This window comes from Camelus bactrianus, chromosome 16 (genome assembly GCF_048773025.1).
Source record: "Camelus bactrianus isolate YW-2024 breed Bactrian camel chromosome 16, ASM4877302v1, whole genome shotgun sequence".
NCBI lineage: Eukaryota > Metazoa > Chordata > Mammalia > Artiodactyla > Camelidae > Camelus > Camelus bactrianus.
In genome coordinates, this window is record NC_133554.1 from 48,369,976 (window position 1) to 48,385,060 (window position 15,085).

At 53.6% G+C, this 15,085-nt stretch overlaps 1 protein-coding gene across 1 annotated transcript in view; it reads right to left on the reverse strand.

Annotated features, from left to right (window-relative positions):
• Nucleotides 1-4,764: 4,764 nt before the first annotated feature.
• CACNG5 (calcium voltage-gated channel auxiliary subunit gamma 5) overlaps nt 4,765-15,085 on the reverse strand; it is a 36,198-nt gene continuing 25,877 nt past the window's right edge. Inside the window, exons 2-6 of the mRNA XM_010948646.3 lie at nt 13,652-13,904; nt 11,947-12,033; nt 10,977-11,117; nt 7,715-7,860; nt 4,765-7,463 (exon numbers count right to left, since the gene is read on the reverse strand). Of these exons, the coding sequence (XP_010946948.1) occupies nt 7,206-7,463; nt 7,715-7,860; nt 10,977-11,117; nt 11,947-12,033; nt 13,652-13,847 (828 nt within the window). The 5' untranslated portion in view covers nt 13,848-13,904 and the 3' untranslated portion in view covers nt 4,765-7,205. The remainder of the gene's footprint in view (nt 7,464-7,714; nt 7,861-10,976; nt 11,118-11,946; nt 12,034-13,651; nt 13,905-15,085) is intronic.

A 15,085-nucleotide genomic window follows, 5' to 3' on the forward strand; every position in this document is an offset into this window, starting at 1 on the left:
TGTGGTGTATTAGGCAGTGGTTAGAACAATGGACCACAAGTTCACGGAACAAAACAGAAACGCCATAAAGCAGTGCTGATGGAAAAAGCGAGGAAAAGAATGTCGTACAAAAGGCAGTACCATTTATTCAAATTAAAACACATATACAAAAATCAACAGTGCACATTTGAAGAAGCACATATGTCTAAAAGCTGCATTATTAAACACATGGGAAAGGTTGCTCACGCGGTGGGAGGGGAGCGGAAAAAGCGAATGAGTGAATGAATGAATGAATGAATGAAAAACCAAGAGCCCAGGCTTGCGTGGACCAGTGACAGCTGTGCACCACGAACTGGAGAGTATAATTAACTCAGACTCTGCTCTGAGGGTTGGAACAAATAAATAAATCATGTAGGACTGCCTAGGGTAGAAGCTGGCATATAGTAGATACCAAATAAATGGTAGCAATAACCAAAATAATAAGTAGGACTAATTCAATTATTGTTGGTAAGCTCTCAGGGTGAATTAATAAGAATACTTTGACTATTTTCCCCACCTCTTTCCTCTGCCTCCAAGCCAGGAAAGAGAGGCCGTCGCGGTGTCTCTAGGGATGCATGAGGGCCATATGGAATCTTCCCAAGGGGGCAGGTTGGAAGGAAGTCCTTGGAAGAGGTCAGGGAGGAGTGCCCACTCTGGGGACAGCCCCCATGCCTGGGAAGAAAATGAGTCAGAAAGTGTAACTGGTGGTTTCCTGGGGTCGTGGGGACCAGAGTTCCTTGCGGGGCCTCGAGGGGTGCTGGCGTGGTATTTCTGAGGACATTGGACACCTGCCTCTCTGAGGACCCTCGCACCTCCCCTGGGTCGGGCTGTGATTTCCAGCTGCCTGGGAGCCTCTGCACCCACTCCCCACTGGATTTCTCAGCAGCCCCTGGGGACATTGAATTTCCCACCACCAAGCTGAGGGGCTCAAAGTGAGATTTCATCTGATTTAGAAAAACAAGGTGACACTCGTCACATTTAAGTGTGGTGAAGGCAAATTCATTTACGCTCCACTTTTTTTCTTTGCACCTCAGCCAGCCACCAGGATGGGAACTCACACATACGGTGCTTCAGATGTTGTGCTGAACAAACGGAAGTATTCCTTCCTCCTCGCCAGCTGATGGACTGAGACTGCCGGAGTCTCACCTCCCACGGCACCCCCACTGGCCACTTGCTTCATGGTGCCCTGGGATTCAGCCAGGAAAATGGGATTCAGAGACCAAGTCTGAGCGCAACTCCTCAGCACTCTGCCTGGATCAGGTTGTTGGGATGCGAGAGGTGACCCCTGGTCGCAGCCTCCCCTGTCAGTCCACACACGTGCTGAGCCTTCCTCCACGTGTTAGCAAGCAAGGAGAGTGTGTGAGTGTCCACCCCTGACTGGACCCCAGTCAAGAAAATCTGGAATTGCTCTGCAGCCATTTCCAACATTGCTTGTGTGAAAATGCAAAAAAAAAATATATACATATTGGTCTCTGCCCCCAGTTGCTGGCACAGAGCTCCTAAATGCCTTGGAACTTCCTGGGTGATAGGAGTGTCTTTTGTTCTAATGAGGTGCCTCTGGGTGGGCTCCTGGATGGCTTCGGGTTGGGGGGCTGGTCACCTGAAACACCAAGCCATGATCGGAAGCTTGGAACTTTCAGCCACCCACCACCTCCAGCCTCCAGGAAGGAGAGAGGGGCTGGAGGCTGAGTTAATGATCGATCACGCCTAAGTGACGAAGCCTCCGTAACAATTCTAAGGGACAGGGTTTGGAGGGCCTTCCAGGTTGGTGAACACAGCCCCGTGCTGGGAGGGTGGTGCGTGCCAACTCCACAGGGACAGAGCCCCCTGGGCTCAGCGCCCTTCCAGATCTCACTCTATATATCTCTTCATCTGGCTATTAATTCAAATCCTTTTTCATATTCTTTATTATATAATAAACTGGTAAATGGAAGTCAGTGTTGCCTAGAGTTCTGGGTACTATTCTAGCAAACGATCAGATCCAAGGAAGAGAGTCATGGGAGCTTCTAATCTGTAGCCAAGTCGGACAGAACTTGTGGGTAACCTAGGGACCTACTTCTTGGGATTGGCATCTGAAGTGGGGCAGTCCCGTGGGACCGAGCCAGGAACCCGTGGTGTCTGCGTGTCAGCTGTGAATTGGACTGTAGCACACCCAGCTGGTGTCACCAAGAATTGCTTGGAGTTGGGGGAAAAAACCCACACATCTGGTGTCAGAGGTATTGTGTGCGAGTAAAGGAAGAAGCAGTGAGTTTTTCCTACACAGGTTGGCATCATGTGTAGGGAGGGGAGACAAGGAGATGGGATTAATCAGTAGCCTTCAGGGGAACAACAGCTCACCTTTCATTCCCATTTAATGAGAGCTTTCCTTCTCCATCTATCTTTGGATGGAACCCACTTCTCTGATTATTGAAGTGGATGCCTTGGCCACACTGGGCATTTAGAACTGCAGACAGCAACCATTTGAAACAGCACTTGCCAAGCACTGCAAATATTACTGACTGTGATCGTGAGCAAGTCCCTACCCATCCTTAGGGCTCAGTGTCTTCCTATGCATAGAACTGAGAGTGTCAAATGAGATTGTGCTTGCCAAGCACCTACTACGTGCCAAGCACTCTAAGAAGGGGGCTGTATGCTTGTTGATGATGAGGATATTTGTGATGCCTCTCTGCTGGAGTTGAAGCTGGAGTCACAGTGTCTAAACTGACGTTTGTGAGAAACTGTGTCTTGATTCAAGATGGCGGATCCATTTTCCCCCAAACCTACAGCTGACCTTGTAGGACGTCGTCTATCTGTTGCTCATCCTGGAATGAGCAGGGCAGAGGGCCTGTTGTATGGAAGACCCAAGGGCAGGGCCCCCCAAGCAGAAAGTCTTTGCTCCAGAACAGACAGGGAGATCAGGCTTGAGGTACACGTGAGGTGGGCCCTGGGAGGGTGTGTCCTGTCCAAAGTCACAGAGCAGAGGTCTAGGATCCCAGCGCAGGGGTATGTGGGAATCCAGAGACCTTATCCTGCCAGAAGGGAGGGGCTACAGCCGGGAGTACTGGGGCTGCAGGTGGCAGCCACTGAGCCACACCACCATGACTGAGCTCACATGCACAGGGCAGGCTGCGTCCTGGCCTGTCTAGGCCTGAGCACAAGTGCGTTCTGCAGAATCCACTCATTCATCCACTTTTGTGCCCACTCGCGACACAGAGTCCCAAAGGCTGATTAACTTCCCAAGGGTTGTATTAGCATATGAGGGTGTGGGTCTCATTTGCAGGTCCCCCAACCTTGAGTGTGGAATGAAAGTCAAGGCTGGGGGTCCTGCAAAGGGGACCCACACCCTCATCAAGCAGATGGCCTCAGCCCAAGGGACAGCCTGTGAAGGAGCAGTGCTCCTGTTGTGGCTATGCGCAACTGTGCATAGCTGTGCTGACTCCCCCCACCCCTCCCCCGCCACCCGCCCTGCAGTTCTCAAGGCGGAATGCTATTTCCCCTGCCCACCTTTCCCTTTATCCACTTGTGTTGGTTAACTGCATGTGTCACCTTGGTTGGGCCATTGTACCCAGATACTGTTCTGGCTGTTTCTTTTTTTAAATTATTTTATTATTTATTATTTTATTTTTGTGGGAGGAGGTAATTAACTTTATTTATTTTTGGAGGAGGTACTGGGGATTGAACCCAGGACCTTGTATATGCTAAGCATGTGCTCTACCACTTGAGCTATACCCTCTTCCCCTGTTCTGGCTGTTTCTGTGAAGGTGTTTTTCAGATGTGATGAACATTGAAATCAGTGCACTCTGAGTAAAGCAGATTGCCCTCCTTAATGTGGTGGGTCTCATCCAATCAGTTGAAAGCTTAAGCAGAACAAAGATTGACCTCCCCCAAGCAACAAGGAAATCTGTTGGCAGACAGCCTTCCACCTCAAACTGCAACTCTTCCCTCAGTCTCCACCTGCTGACCTCCCCAGGGGACAGATTTTTGGATTTGCCAAGCCTCCACCATCACAGGAACCAGTTCTTTGAAATAAACCTCTCTATATGTACATTCTTCTGGTTCTGTTTCTCTGGTAAACCCTAATATGCTACTTTTATTTAGGGATGAAGGATAGTTACCCAAACATTAATAGAAGGGCTCCCTGCCACACAGTCCTCAGGAACATCACTGATACGCTGGTGTGGTTCTGCCCCCAACTGCTCCCCCTCAACTCCGTGCAGCCCTGATAACAGATCATTTCATTGAAGGTCTTCTCTGAGTGTCTGTCGTGGAGGAGGCGGACACCACTGACTAACCCCTGGAGCAAGAAGGAGGCTGGTGAGTTCCAGGAGAGAGGGAACAATTGTCAGAATTGTCTGAACCACCCGGCTGGTAACCCCAATTGGTTTTCTTCCATAATTCATCAGACTTCGGTATATTAATGTCCCCCTCCCATATTTTGAGGGTGAAAAAATAAAAAATCGTCAGTCTTCTTTTTCCTCCTGGGGAAATAAAAGTTCAGAAAATGTATTGGGGAAGGTGTCCTAATTAATGGCTTCTGAGTTGAGTTTATACACTTCAGTGTTTGATAAAAATCTTCTGATTGTGGAGGGGCTGCCAAGAGGCCCCAGTTCTCAGCTTATAGACAGAAAAGAAACTGTCACCATTGCACAGTAAGTGACACATTCACCCATCCCCCAGGAAGGAAGACAAGGGTCCAGAACCCGTTCCTAAGATACGCGTAAATCGCGCATTCCCAGGGTGGGAGCTGCCTGTCTCAGCTGGACGACAAAGACCCACCCGAATGATGTCACAGTCGACAATCAGCTTTGTTCAGGAGTGGATTCTATTTTTTTCCATGTGCACAAAAACAAACCTGGTACAGTGACAGAGAAAAAGTGCTTTAGGGAGAGAACAGTGCATTTGAGGAGCTAATTACATTGACAAAAATTGGAGTTGAGCACATCTGAACAACTGTCCAATTTGGAAATGCTACCTAATGGTCTCCAAGGACACTCAGCGAGTCCTTTGCCACGGGGAAGAACGTGGTTTCCGTATTAATCTATAAATGGGAACCAGGGAGTACACGTCACGGCAGGTACCAACGGAGTGGAAGTTGGGGATAGACAGGGGGTGAAAAGTCACACGTGGGGGCCACATGGCGCTTCTCCGTGAGAGTTGGGGCAGGGAGGGGAGGTTGGAAATAGTTTAGGCCGAGTCCCTCAGAGCAGAAAGGCGTTGCCCAAGGATCCATGCTGAGATAGTGGCAGAACAAGGACCAGAGTCCACATCTCTTGTGTCTCCTCCACTCTCAGTAGAATACTCCAGAGGTGAAGCAGCCTGCCTGGTCTGGGCTGAACTGTGCCCCCCCGCCCCGTGCCCCATGTTCACATGTTGGGACCCTCCCCTCCACGCTTGGAATATGGCTGTGTTTGGAGATGGGGCCTTTAAGGAGGTGATGAAGTCAGAATGAAGCATCAGGGAGGGTTCTTAGCCAAGTTGACGGGTGTCCTTATACAAGGGTATGTGGGCACCAGGGGCACGCATGCACGCAGGCAGGAAAAAACAAACAAACAAAAAATGATGTGGAGACACGTTGAGAAGACAGCCATCTGCAAGCCAAGGAGAATGGCCTCAGAAGAAATCAAATCAGCTGCCCCCTGGATCTCGGACTTCCGGCGTCCAGAACTGTGAGAAAATAAATGCCTGTGGTTTAAGCCTCCCAGCCCGTGGAAGCCCAAGCAAATGAATGCCTTGCCCTTCCGAAGTCTGCCCGGGCCAGAAATGCAGTTTTCTGTATTTCTTTCCAGAGCCCATGTGTTGCCCACGGTGGCTTTTTGTGCCGAGAACTTGTCTTAAAGAGAGCAAGAGAAAGGGAGAAAAGCTGGCATGGCAGAAACACACGGCGGAGAGCCCAGCGCTGTTCTGTTACCCAAACCTCCAATCCAAAAGTGGGAATGCTGAGAAGATGCTTGGAGATCTGAGGGGGGGTCCCGTCCTGCTGTGGTCCTTTCACCAGTTTCCTTCTGAACTTCATGGCAGGTGCTACATACCTCCCAACTCAGGTTTCTTACCAGGAAAATGGGCATCACGCCACCTCGTCTTCTGGGGAATCTGTTTGCCTATGTATGCCCCATACCCAGGGAGCAGACGCTACCCTGTATCAGGATTAAGTTGGCAAACCCCAAATGCTGACAGGCATCCTCAGGAGAGCAGCTGGATCATTCTGAGTCTGGCTTGTTCAGACTCAGGTGTCGGCAAATCCAGCTCCCAGTCCCAGGCAGCCTCTTTGAAAGCTGCCTTCTCCTTAGGTGGTAAAGACATCTGTCTACATGATTATATTTTAGGGTTTTGGACTGAAAATAGAGCTCATGTGAGCAGGAACAGTATCTCTAGGGCCTGAAACAGTGCTTGGTAACATTAACTAGGACCAGCCAAATTCTGAAATTCTCACAGTCAGAGTCACCTCTTTGGGTTAAGGCATGAAAGACCCGTTAAATCTGTTATCAAGGGGCCAGTCATATTAAGACATCATCAGCCATTAACACCTCTTTGTGACTCATGAGAGAGGCCTCAGACCCACCCTTAGCCCCTTAGGGACAGAGGCTGGGGCAGCTGAGTTCTGCCGGGAGAAGAGGGAAACAGATTCACAGGCTGTGGGGCAGAGGGGAGGTGGAGAGCACAGACAGGCATGTTGTATGCAGGGATGTGGGTGACGAGAAAGGAGAAAGGATTTCACGAGGAACAGTGCTTGATGATTCTGAACCAGTCAGGCCTCACATCAGAGTCACCTTTTGGCCCAATGGCCCAGATCATGAACGTGAGGGCCAGCACCCAAGTCCAGCTGGGTCTCTTTAAGGGTCTTGGCATCTCGGAGCTCGCCTTGGCCGGGACCATGAAGCTGGGTGTGCGGGGATGAATTCATAGCCCTCACACCCACCTCTCCCAGGAAAGGAGAGAGCTGCTGGAGTGATTGGCACTCAAGGGGGTGGGGCTACACCCATGCTCTCAGCCAATCAGCTTGCTCGCTGGTTCCAGGCTCCTGATATCCATCCTGTGGTAGTTGGACCTACTCTAGGGGAAGCAGGGAGAGGACAGGGGTCAAATGACAACAGCTAAGCATGGGGCAGCCTGGGCCTGTCAACCAAGGGCCTAGGGCTCACAGACTGACAGGGGAGCATGGGAAGGCTGCCTGGCCATCTGTAGTCCAGGGAGGGAGGTGGCGGCGAGCCTCAGCATGGGGAAGAGGACATCTGGTCATAGTCGGGGCACTTGAGCAAGGCTGGGTAGTTGCTGTTCATCTGCAGGGAGGCATCGCTGGAGATGTCGGAGGGGCTGCGGCCCCGGACCCAGGCGTCCGGGTGTAGGAACTGGCCTGAGTAGTCAGAACAGTTGCTGAGACGCGGGCGGTAGAAGCTGGGGTGAGGCCTGTACATGTCCTCGGCGGTGTACCTCTTCATGAACAGGTACACGGACATCACCCCGGCGCTCTGCGGTGAGGAGAGAGCAGAGGAGAGCTGGCTGCTGGTGGGGCTGGCCTTGGACACCACCAGGAGAGCAGACGCAGTGGGGACGAAAGGATGCGGCTGGGGGATGTCCCAGGGAGGAGCGTGACAGAATCTCGGGATGAAGGGCGGTGGAGTGGGCGGGTCCAGGAGGCGCGGAGCCTCTCCCTCCTCCCCGCTCAGCCCGGGCAGCGCCCAGCTCCCCACATCCCCTCCGCCTGTTGGAAGGGGTTTACCTCCGTTAGAAGGAAGGAGATGGCAGCGAAGGCGAACGACCAGCCATACTTGTAGTTGAAATAGGTCTCTGCGTCCTTGGTCCTGTTCAGCATCTCGTCGTTGATGCTGGAGATGTAGAGCACCAGCCCCACCACGAGAGACAGGCCTGGCCGGACAGCGGGGGCTCAGCGCAGAGGCCTGGGGAGTTCGCGGCCGGGCACCCCCCCCCCCACCCCCGCCTCCTGTGGTTCAGGGAGGAAGCCACCAGCCTTGTGGGGACCGCGAACTCATTCTGGAGTTCAAGGGGAGCCAGAGTTCTCCTGAGGACTCTCTTTAGACCATTGCCTCCTAGAAAGCGGACAGCTTCAGGTAAGAAAGCTCCCCGTCCAGCCACCTTCTGAGCCACGGGGAGCCCGATGGTCCTCACCCCGCCGGCCCGCTAGAATCACCTGTCAGACGTCTGCGCCACAAGCCTCGCCCCCAGACATGCTGAGTCCCGTGGCCTGGGCCGGGCCTGGGCACTGTACTGCCTTGAAAGCTCCCCAGGCAACGCTAATGTGAACTAAGGGTGAGAACCACTAAGTTAGCAAGTGACTTTTGCCAAACTGAGGAGCAACAGGCTCTTCAGCCAGGGTCTCCAGTCCCAGGATAGATGGTCACGTGACCATGGAGACCATGCGGTCCATGGCCGGTGCAGCCCACCCACCACGGGTGTGCAGGAGAGATAAAGAGGGTTCATCCAGATTCTGAAAAGTGTCCAATCAGGAGGCCAGTGGCACCCAAACTCCTGCTGCCATTGTGCGAATGGCCGATTCAGGCATCCGTCTCATCAATTACTGACTGTAATTGAATCAGGACGTAATTCATTACTCTGTTTTGCACTGTTAGGGTGTAATTCCATTCACTTGATTAAATGAGGGCATTCTGAAGGATGAATGTTAAAAGAAAACAGCTGGGATTCAAGCCGTCCCCGGCACTTAACTCACACTGGAATCATTGCTGGTCCAAGTGAACCCTCTCGATGGCTCTCATGAAAACGGCTTCATGGGACCCGGCTTCACCTGAGATTTCTCATTCTGTTGCCCACGGCTGAAGAAACCTCAGACGCTTCAAAGCTACTGTGTAGCCTTGACTAGTGTGAAATCCATAGAAAGATCAGGGAAGAGCTTAACCCTGTCTGTACCTCCTGGATTCGGTGGAAATACAACCATGCAGAGGGTGGGCTGAGGACGTTGCAGGTGCTCAGTAAATATTTGTTGGATTGATGGGTGGAAGGATGGATGAATGGATTAATAGATGGAAGAATGGATGGAAGATGGGTAGGAGGGTGGATTGAAAAAAAGATGGACAGATGAATGAAAGAAAGGATGGATGGATGGGAAGGAAGCAAGGAGAAAGTCAGAAAACCTCTTGGGCATCAGGTGTTCTGACTGCCACCTGGCTCCCAAGCTATACTGACAAGAAAATGTTGGGGAAAGGAACCTAAAGTCGCTTGGGAATCAGGTGGCCGTCAGAATGCCTGGTGCCCAGCAGCTCTTTATCCTCTTCTCTTTCCATCCATCCATCCATTATTCAGGCCATCCCTCTACCCATCTTCCACCTATAATTCCTCTCTTATCAACAAGTCCAGGGCTCCAGGGCACCTAAAATACATGCCCTGAGAGCCACGCCTTTGGCTTGATCTCCAAAAAAAAAAGTCGTCAAGAAACTGCACAGGTCCCCTTGAAGGGGAGAAAGAGCCTAGCTTCCTTTACCACATTTCCTTCCTGTCTCACTCCCCACACTCCCTGTAGTGATCTCTTCCATCCCTGTGGTTCCCTCCCCTACTCGCTAGGCTGATAGCTCCACCGCTGTCTTTGGTATCTTGAAGTCCATGAGCCCCAAACCTTGACCTCTAGCAGCCTTCTGCCTCAAGACATCACGTGGACATCTCAGGCTTTGCATTTACCACTCTAAGCTCACGATCTCTGATCCAGATCTGCTCCTTTTCCTATGATCCCTAGGTCAGTGATGCAACGCATCGTCCACCTAGTGTCCAAGCAAGAACTTGGCACTCGCCCTCGACTTCTCCCCTGAAGTCTTAGTCCTACTCCTACTGAGTCTACCTCCCAGGCAGGCCTTGAACCCTCTCATTTCTCTCTTCTCTCATCCCCTCAGTCTGGGCCCCCACCCCCTCTCCTGTACTATTTAAACAGCCTCTCACCCACTCTCTCTGCCCCCTGTCTTGCTTCCCTCCCTCCTGTCATTCCCCAGAGAGGTCATTCCAAAATCCAAATCTGTCATGCTGTTCCTCAGCTTAAAATCCTCCTGAGGCTTCTCACAAAGTCCCAAATCCATAAGGCGACCTCAGGTGCCTTCCCCAGGCTCACCTCTCACCACATCCCTCCTTGTGCTCCCACCGCAAGGAGGAATCATTACGCTTCAACTCCCCAAAGCTTTATCCTCTCTCTTCCCTCCAGGCTCCACCCCACCCCAATCTCACGTTCTTTACCTAATTCTGACTCACCCTTCATCTTGCCTTCTCCTGGAGTCCTCCCTGACCGGCACTTGGTCTGAGTTCCAGCCACTGCTCTTGGCCCCCATAGCAGTCCTTGCTGACTGCTGTCACAGCCTCTTTCATTGCAGGGTTCATGTTTCCTGTCCACTTGTTTCTAGCTCCTATTACACTGCCCTTCTAGTAGACAGTGATTCCAGCTCCCAGGATAAGGTCTGGCAGATATCACGAATGAATGAATAAACACATGAATAAATGAAAGAAAGAATGAATAATGCAGTACAATCTGAAGTCGGCAGGAAGACAGATCCGTAAAGAAGGAACTGGGGTGGGCCCAGGGTACGGAGAACAGGGCATCCCTGGAAAGTGAAGGGGAATTTAGGGATCTCCAGGGGATGGTAGAGGTCTGGGAGGTGAAGAGGCCATTATTCCAAAGGCACATTGTCTTTCTCTTTCACGCAAAAACATGAGGACATAGCTCTTCAAAAACAGGAATACTCATCAGTGGGAACTAAGGAGGAAGGGGTGGTGATGGTGCAGAGTGAGGAGGACCCGGGGTTCTAATCCCAGCTCTGCCCGGTGGGGGGGGCCGGTCAGGTCACTGCTCCTCGGAGGTGCGGGACAGGCCCACGGTCATCAGCAGTCTCCTCCACTGCCTGGACCACTGGCTCAGCTGGTCCCGTGCCAGGAACTGACTCACCGCCGTGACCAGAACTTCCCAGAGCAGAGCTGGTTAGGAATCAAATGTCACAAGTCCAGAGTGCATGAACGAAAATGACACGACTTACCAGAGAGGATGAAAAAGATGCCAGAGACAAAGGCCAGGATGGTCCTGTGGGGACGGATGTGTCCGATGTTGCTTAGGATAAACCCAATGAACATGAAGAAGAGGCTGACCAGAGGGAACGGTGTGGCCGAGCGAATCATTTCTAATTAAGGGACGAAAGGATGCTGTCAGCCTCGAGTGTCTTCCCCACAGCTCACCCCCGTGAGGCAAGTGTTCCTGGTAGTACCTGCCAGCCGGTCCCCAAAGCCCCCACCCTGCATGGGCATCTTGGGCTCCGTCCCCTCCTCGGGTGGTCAGAACCAGCTCTGGTGAGGCAAGGCTGTGACGTCAGTCTCACTGGGGACCAGAGAGCTTGCTTCGGTTCCCTGGGTGCTACGGTGTGAATGTTTGTGTCCCCCACAAAATTCATTTTGATAAACCTAGCACCCTGTGTGATGGTATTTGGCGTTGGGGGTCTTTGGGAGGCACTTAGGTCATGAGGGTGGAGCCCTCATGAATGGGATTAGTGCCCTTGGAGGAGACCCCTCAGAGCTCCCTCTTCCCTGCCTCCATGTGAGGACACAGCAAGAAGGCACCGGCTATGAACCGGGGAGGGGGCCCTCACCAGAACGTGAGCACGTGGCACCTTGATCTCCAACTTCTCATCTCCAGAGCTGAGAGAAATTAAATCTCTGTCGTCTCTAAGCTGCTCAGTGTGTGGTATTTCATTATAACAGCCCAAACGGAGGAAGACACGGGGTCCGGACGCCTTCTCATTTGCTCAGGGCACAACACTGGGCGACTCCAGCAACCTGCTGCCACCACTGGGTAAATAAGTGGCAGAGCTGGCTCTGGTGAGCTCAGGCCAGCACAGCCGGCTGAGTCTAAGGACACGAGCTCTTGAGAAACGAGCTGGTCACCCTGACTCTCCCCTCTGCCCGGCTCTGCTCTGCCCACCCCGTGGCCCGGGTTGGAAAGTGTGAGGCACCTACTTAGAACGTTGACAGTGGACTCGGAGGTCAGCTGGGTGTTCATGGGCATCACGTACTCTATGGTGAAGCAGCGGCCCCGCTCCTCGCCTGTGGAGACAAGCATCCCTTACATTTCCAGGTCCTCCTTGAATATGGATTTGAAGTTAGCAGATTCAAGTGGTATTTCCAGATGCTTCTAGGATCTTTGACCCATTGTGTATTTATGCCTGGGCTGGATCCAAACCCTAGGGGGTCCTGTCCCTGGCTGGTGGCCCACAGTGGGGGTGGGCGCCCAACCTGACAACATATCTTTCCTGGAGAAGCACCAAGAGTCATGTGAAAGCAGTCAGCACTGCAAACTCAACACGGAGTCAAAGTCTGGTGGCTGACTCGTCACTTTGGGACAGACTCCACCAATGATGGCACGTGGCTGGCTTGGGTCCCCAGAGCGGGTGTCATGGAGCAGAACCCCCAAAGCCTTGTCAACCACTTTGGTGGTGACTTCAGACTCTGCTTCAGATTTAAGCAGAGACAGACACACACAGTTCAGGGCAGTGGGAGGGGAGGTCAGCGTCAGGTGCCATTCCCAAAGTAGACTCAGCATGTCACCGGGAGGCTAGGCCTTGAGGTGTCCTCCCTGCTAAACACTGGTGGGCGCCAACCACCACCCCATCCCCCAGGGCCCGACCATGACGCTGGGAGGACCAAGTGCTCCCTCTGCCCCGTGCTCACATCGGTTACAGAGCCCTCCAAGAAAGGGTCTGCGACCCGCGACCCTGCAGTGTTTCTGGCCAGTCTTACAGGGCGCAGGATGCTCTTCTCGTGCGGGCTGGTTTGGGGCCACAGTGAGCGGATAAGGACAGAGCACTTGGAGTAGCAACTCCAAGGGGTCCAGGGAAGACCTAGCAAGCGGGTGGGAGGCCCAGATGGGTGGAGTCCAAACCCACACCATCTTGCAGGGAAGACCTGCACTTGTGTTTTCTCTCTGCCGTGTCACGGACACAGGAACAGCGAAAGTGCTAAGTGTTTCCCATCCTGCCAATGAGTGGAGACAAGTGGCACTGAGTCAGGGAGATGGTACTTGGAGTTGGGGCCTTTGGGACGTGTTCAGGTCATGAGGGTGCGGCCCTCATGAATGGGTTTAATGCCCTGATCAAAGAGACCCCACAGAGCTCCCTCATGCCTGCCACCACGTGAGGACACAGCGAGAAGGTGCTGGCTACGGAGCAGGAAGAGGGCCCTCGCCAGAACGTGCCCATGCTGGGACTGCACCTCCCTGAGTCTTCATCTCCTCGTCTGTAAAGCGGACATGTTAACAGGTCCTGGGAAGACACTGAGGTCCACGATTCAGCGAGCTGATGAGCGAAAGGGCGGTGGACCTGTGCGACGGCTGCCTCACAGCCAGGGCATGGAGCGTGGGGAAGCCGGGGTCACGTTCCCCTTTCAGGTGGGAAGACCCAGGTCCCAGGAGATGAGAGGACTTGCCTAAATGGACTTCAAACATTGGGGCTGGAGTTTGGACTGAGTCCTGATCGCTGGCAGGAGCGTTGGCGGGAGCGCTGCCCGGAGTTCATGAGGCTCACCCGGTGTGAACTGCCTCCTCCTAGCAGGGACATCTCTCCCCCAGGGGAGTGGGGGGGGGTCTCATAGGTAGGTTTTCCTGGTGGGGGTTGCTGCTCTCTTGGGGTGGCGGGGAAGGGCTGTCCCCAACCCCGGGCACCCTTACCTGCGAGGAAGCAGACTCTCCAGAGGCCAGAGTGCAGGGACATCTTGATCTCGGTGCTCTGGTTCTGGGGCAGGACCACGCCCTCCTCCAGGTACAGCCAGTAGTCGGTGCTGACGGCGATGCCCAGGAGGCCCAGGCCGCACACGGCAAAGACGCTGCTCAGCAGGGTCAGGGCCTTCCTCCCGCAGGCACTCATCTTCCCGACGGTCAGCGTGCAGCCCGCAGCCGCGGTGCCAGCCGCGGTGAGTGGGCTCTGGGGGCAGAAGAGAGAGTGAGCAGGCAGTAGCAGCCAAGGTTCTGAGGAGGCCACGGTGAGGGGCCTTTGGAGGGTAACTGAGTCAGCCGGGCCAGGCCAAATGGATGACTGAAAACCAACAGGCCAGCTCCCTGGATGTCAGGCCATGGCGACCGAGGTGCCACCTCCTTCTCCCCACCAGAAATTCACAGCTTTCTTGACAGGCCACTGCAAGGGGCTGCCTGGTTCTCTCTGGGAGACCCCCTGGCTGGATAATGCCATTCATTCACTCATTCATTCAGCAATCCATTGTGCCTGCCAGGGGAGACAAAAGGATGAACCTGACGTTATCCTTGGCCTCGAAGAGTTCCCATCTAGAAGACTAAGGCACCCTCAAGGCAGCCGGAATGCAGCTTGGTGGGGGCTGTGGGAGAGATCTGCCCAAGAGCCGGGGGGGGGGGGCAGGGAGGAGGGATGGAGGCACGAACTCTGCCAGGGTGGGCTTCCCTGGGATGAGAGGGACTCTGAGCATGAGCGCATCCTGGCAGAGAGCAGCGGGGCCCAGGCAGGGAAGCGGCAGGAGTCTGGGGGAGAGGCTGAGGGGTAGAGAAGGCAGGCTTCCCGGAAGGTGTCTTCCTCATGGATTCTAATCAGCTGTAGACCCGGGTGGGCCACGGGAAAGAAGCCACACCCCAGGCCACGTTCAACAGGCCTCCTAAACCCACCTCATTGTCTGACTCGTGCCTGCCCAGCATGCGGTGTTGGTAGGAGCCAGCTCTGAGTCAGCCACAGAGAAGCTCAGAGTCGACGCAAGGTGAGCCACGCGCACACCTACTGACACCTGCCTGGGCCAAGCCCTGGGCTCAGTGATGGAGCTGGGAAAAGTGAGGAGTAAGGCAAGCAGATGCCGCCCCACAGAGCCCACAGCCCAGCTCAGAGCTTCTGAACTCTGGCTGGAATCTGGAATCACCCGGGCAGTGTCTAAAAATCCTTAATGCCCGGGTGCCACTCTGAGAGATTCTGATGTAACTGGGCTCATGTCAGGGCAGTGGCATCGTTGTGCTCCCAGTGGTTCTAATTGCAGCTCAGGGTGAGGATTGCTCTTTGCTGTTTGAAGTGTGGCCATTGGACCAGCAGCATCCACATCCCCCAGAAGCGTGGTAGAAATGCAGAATCCCAGGCCCCTCCAACTTTCTAAG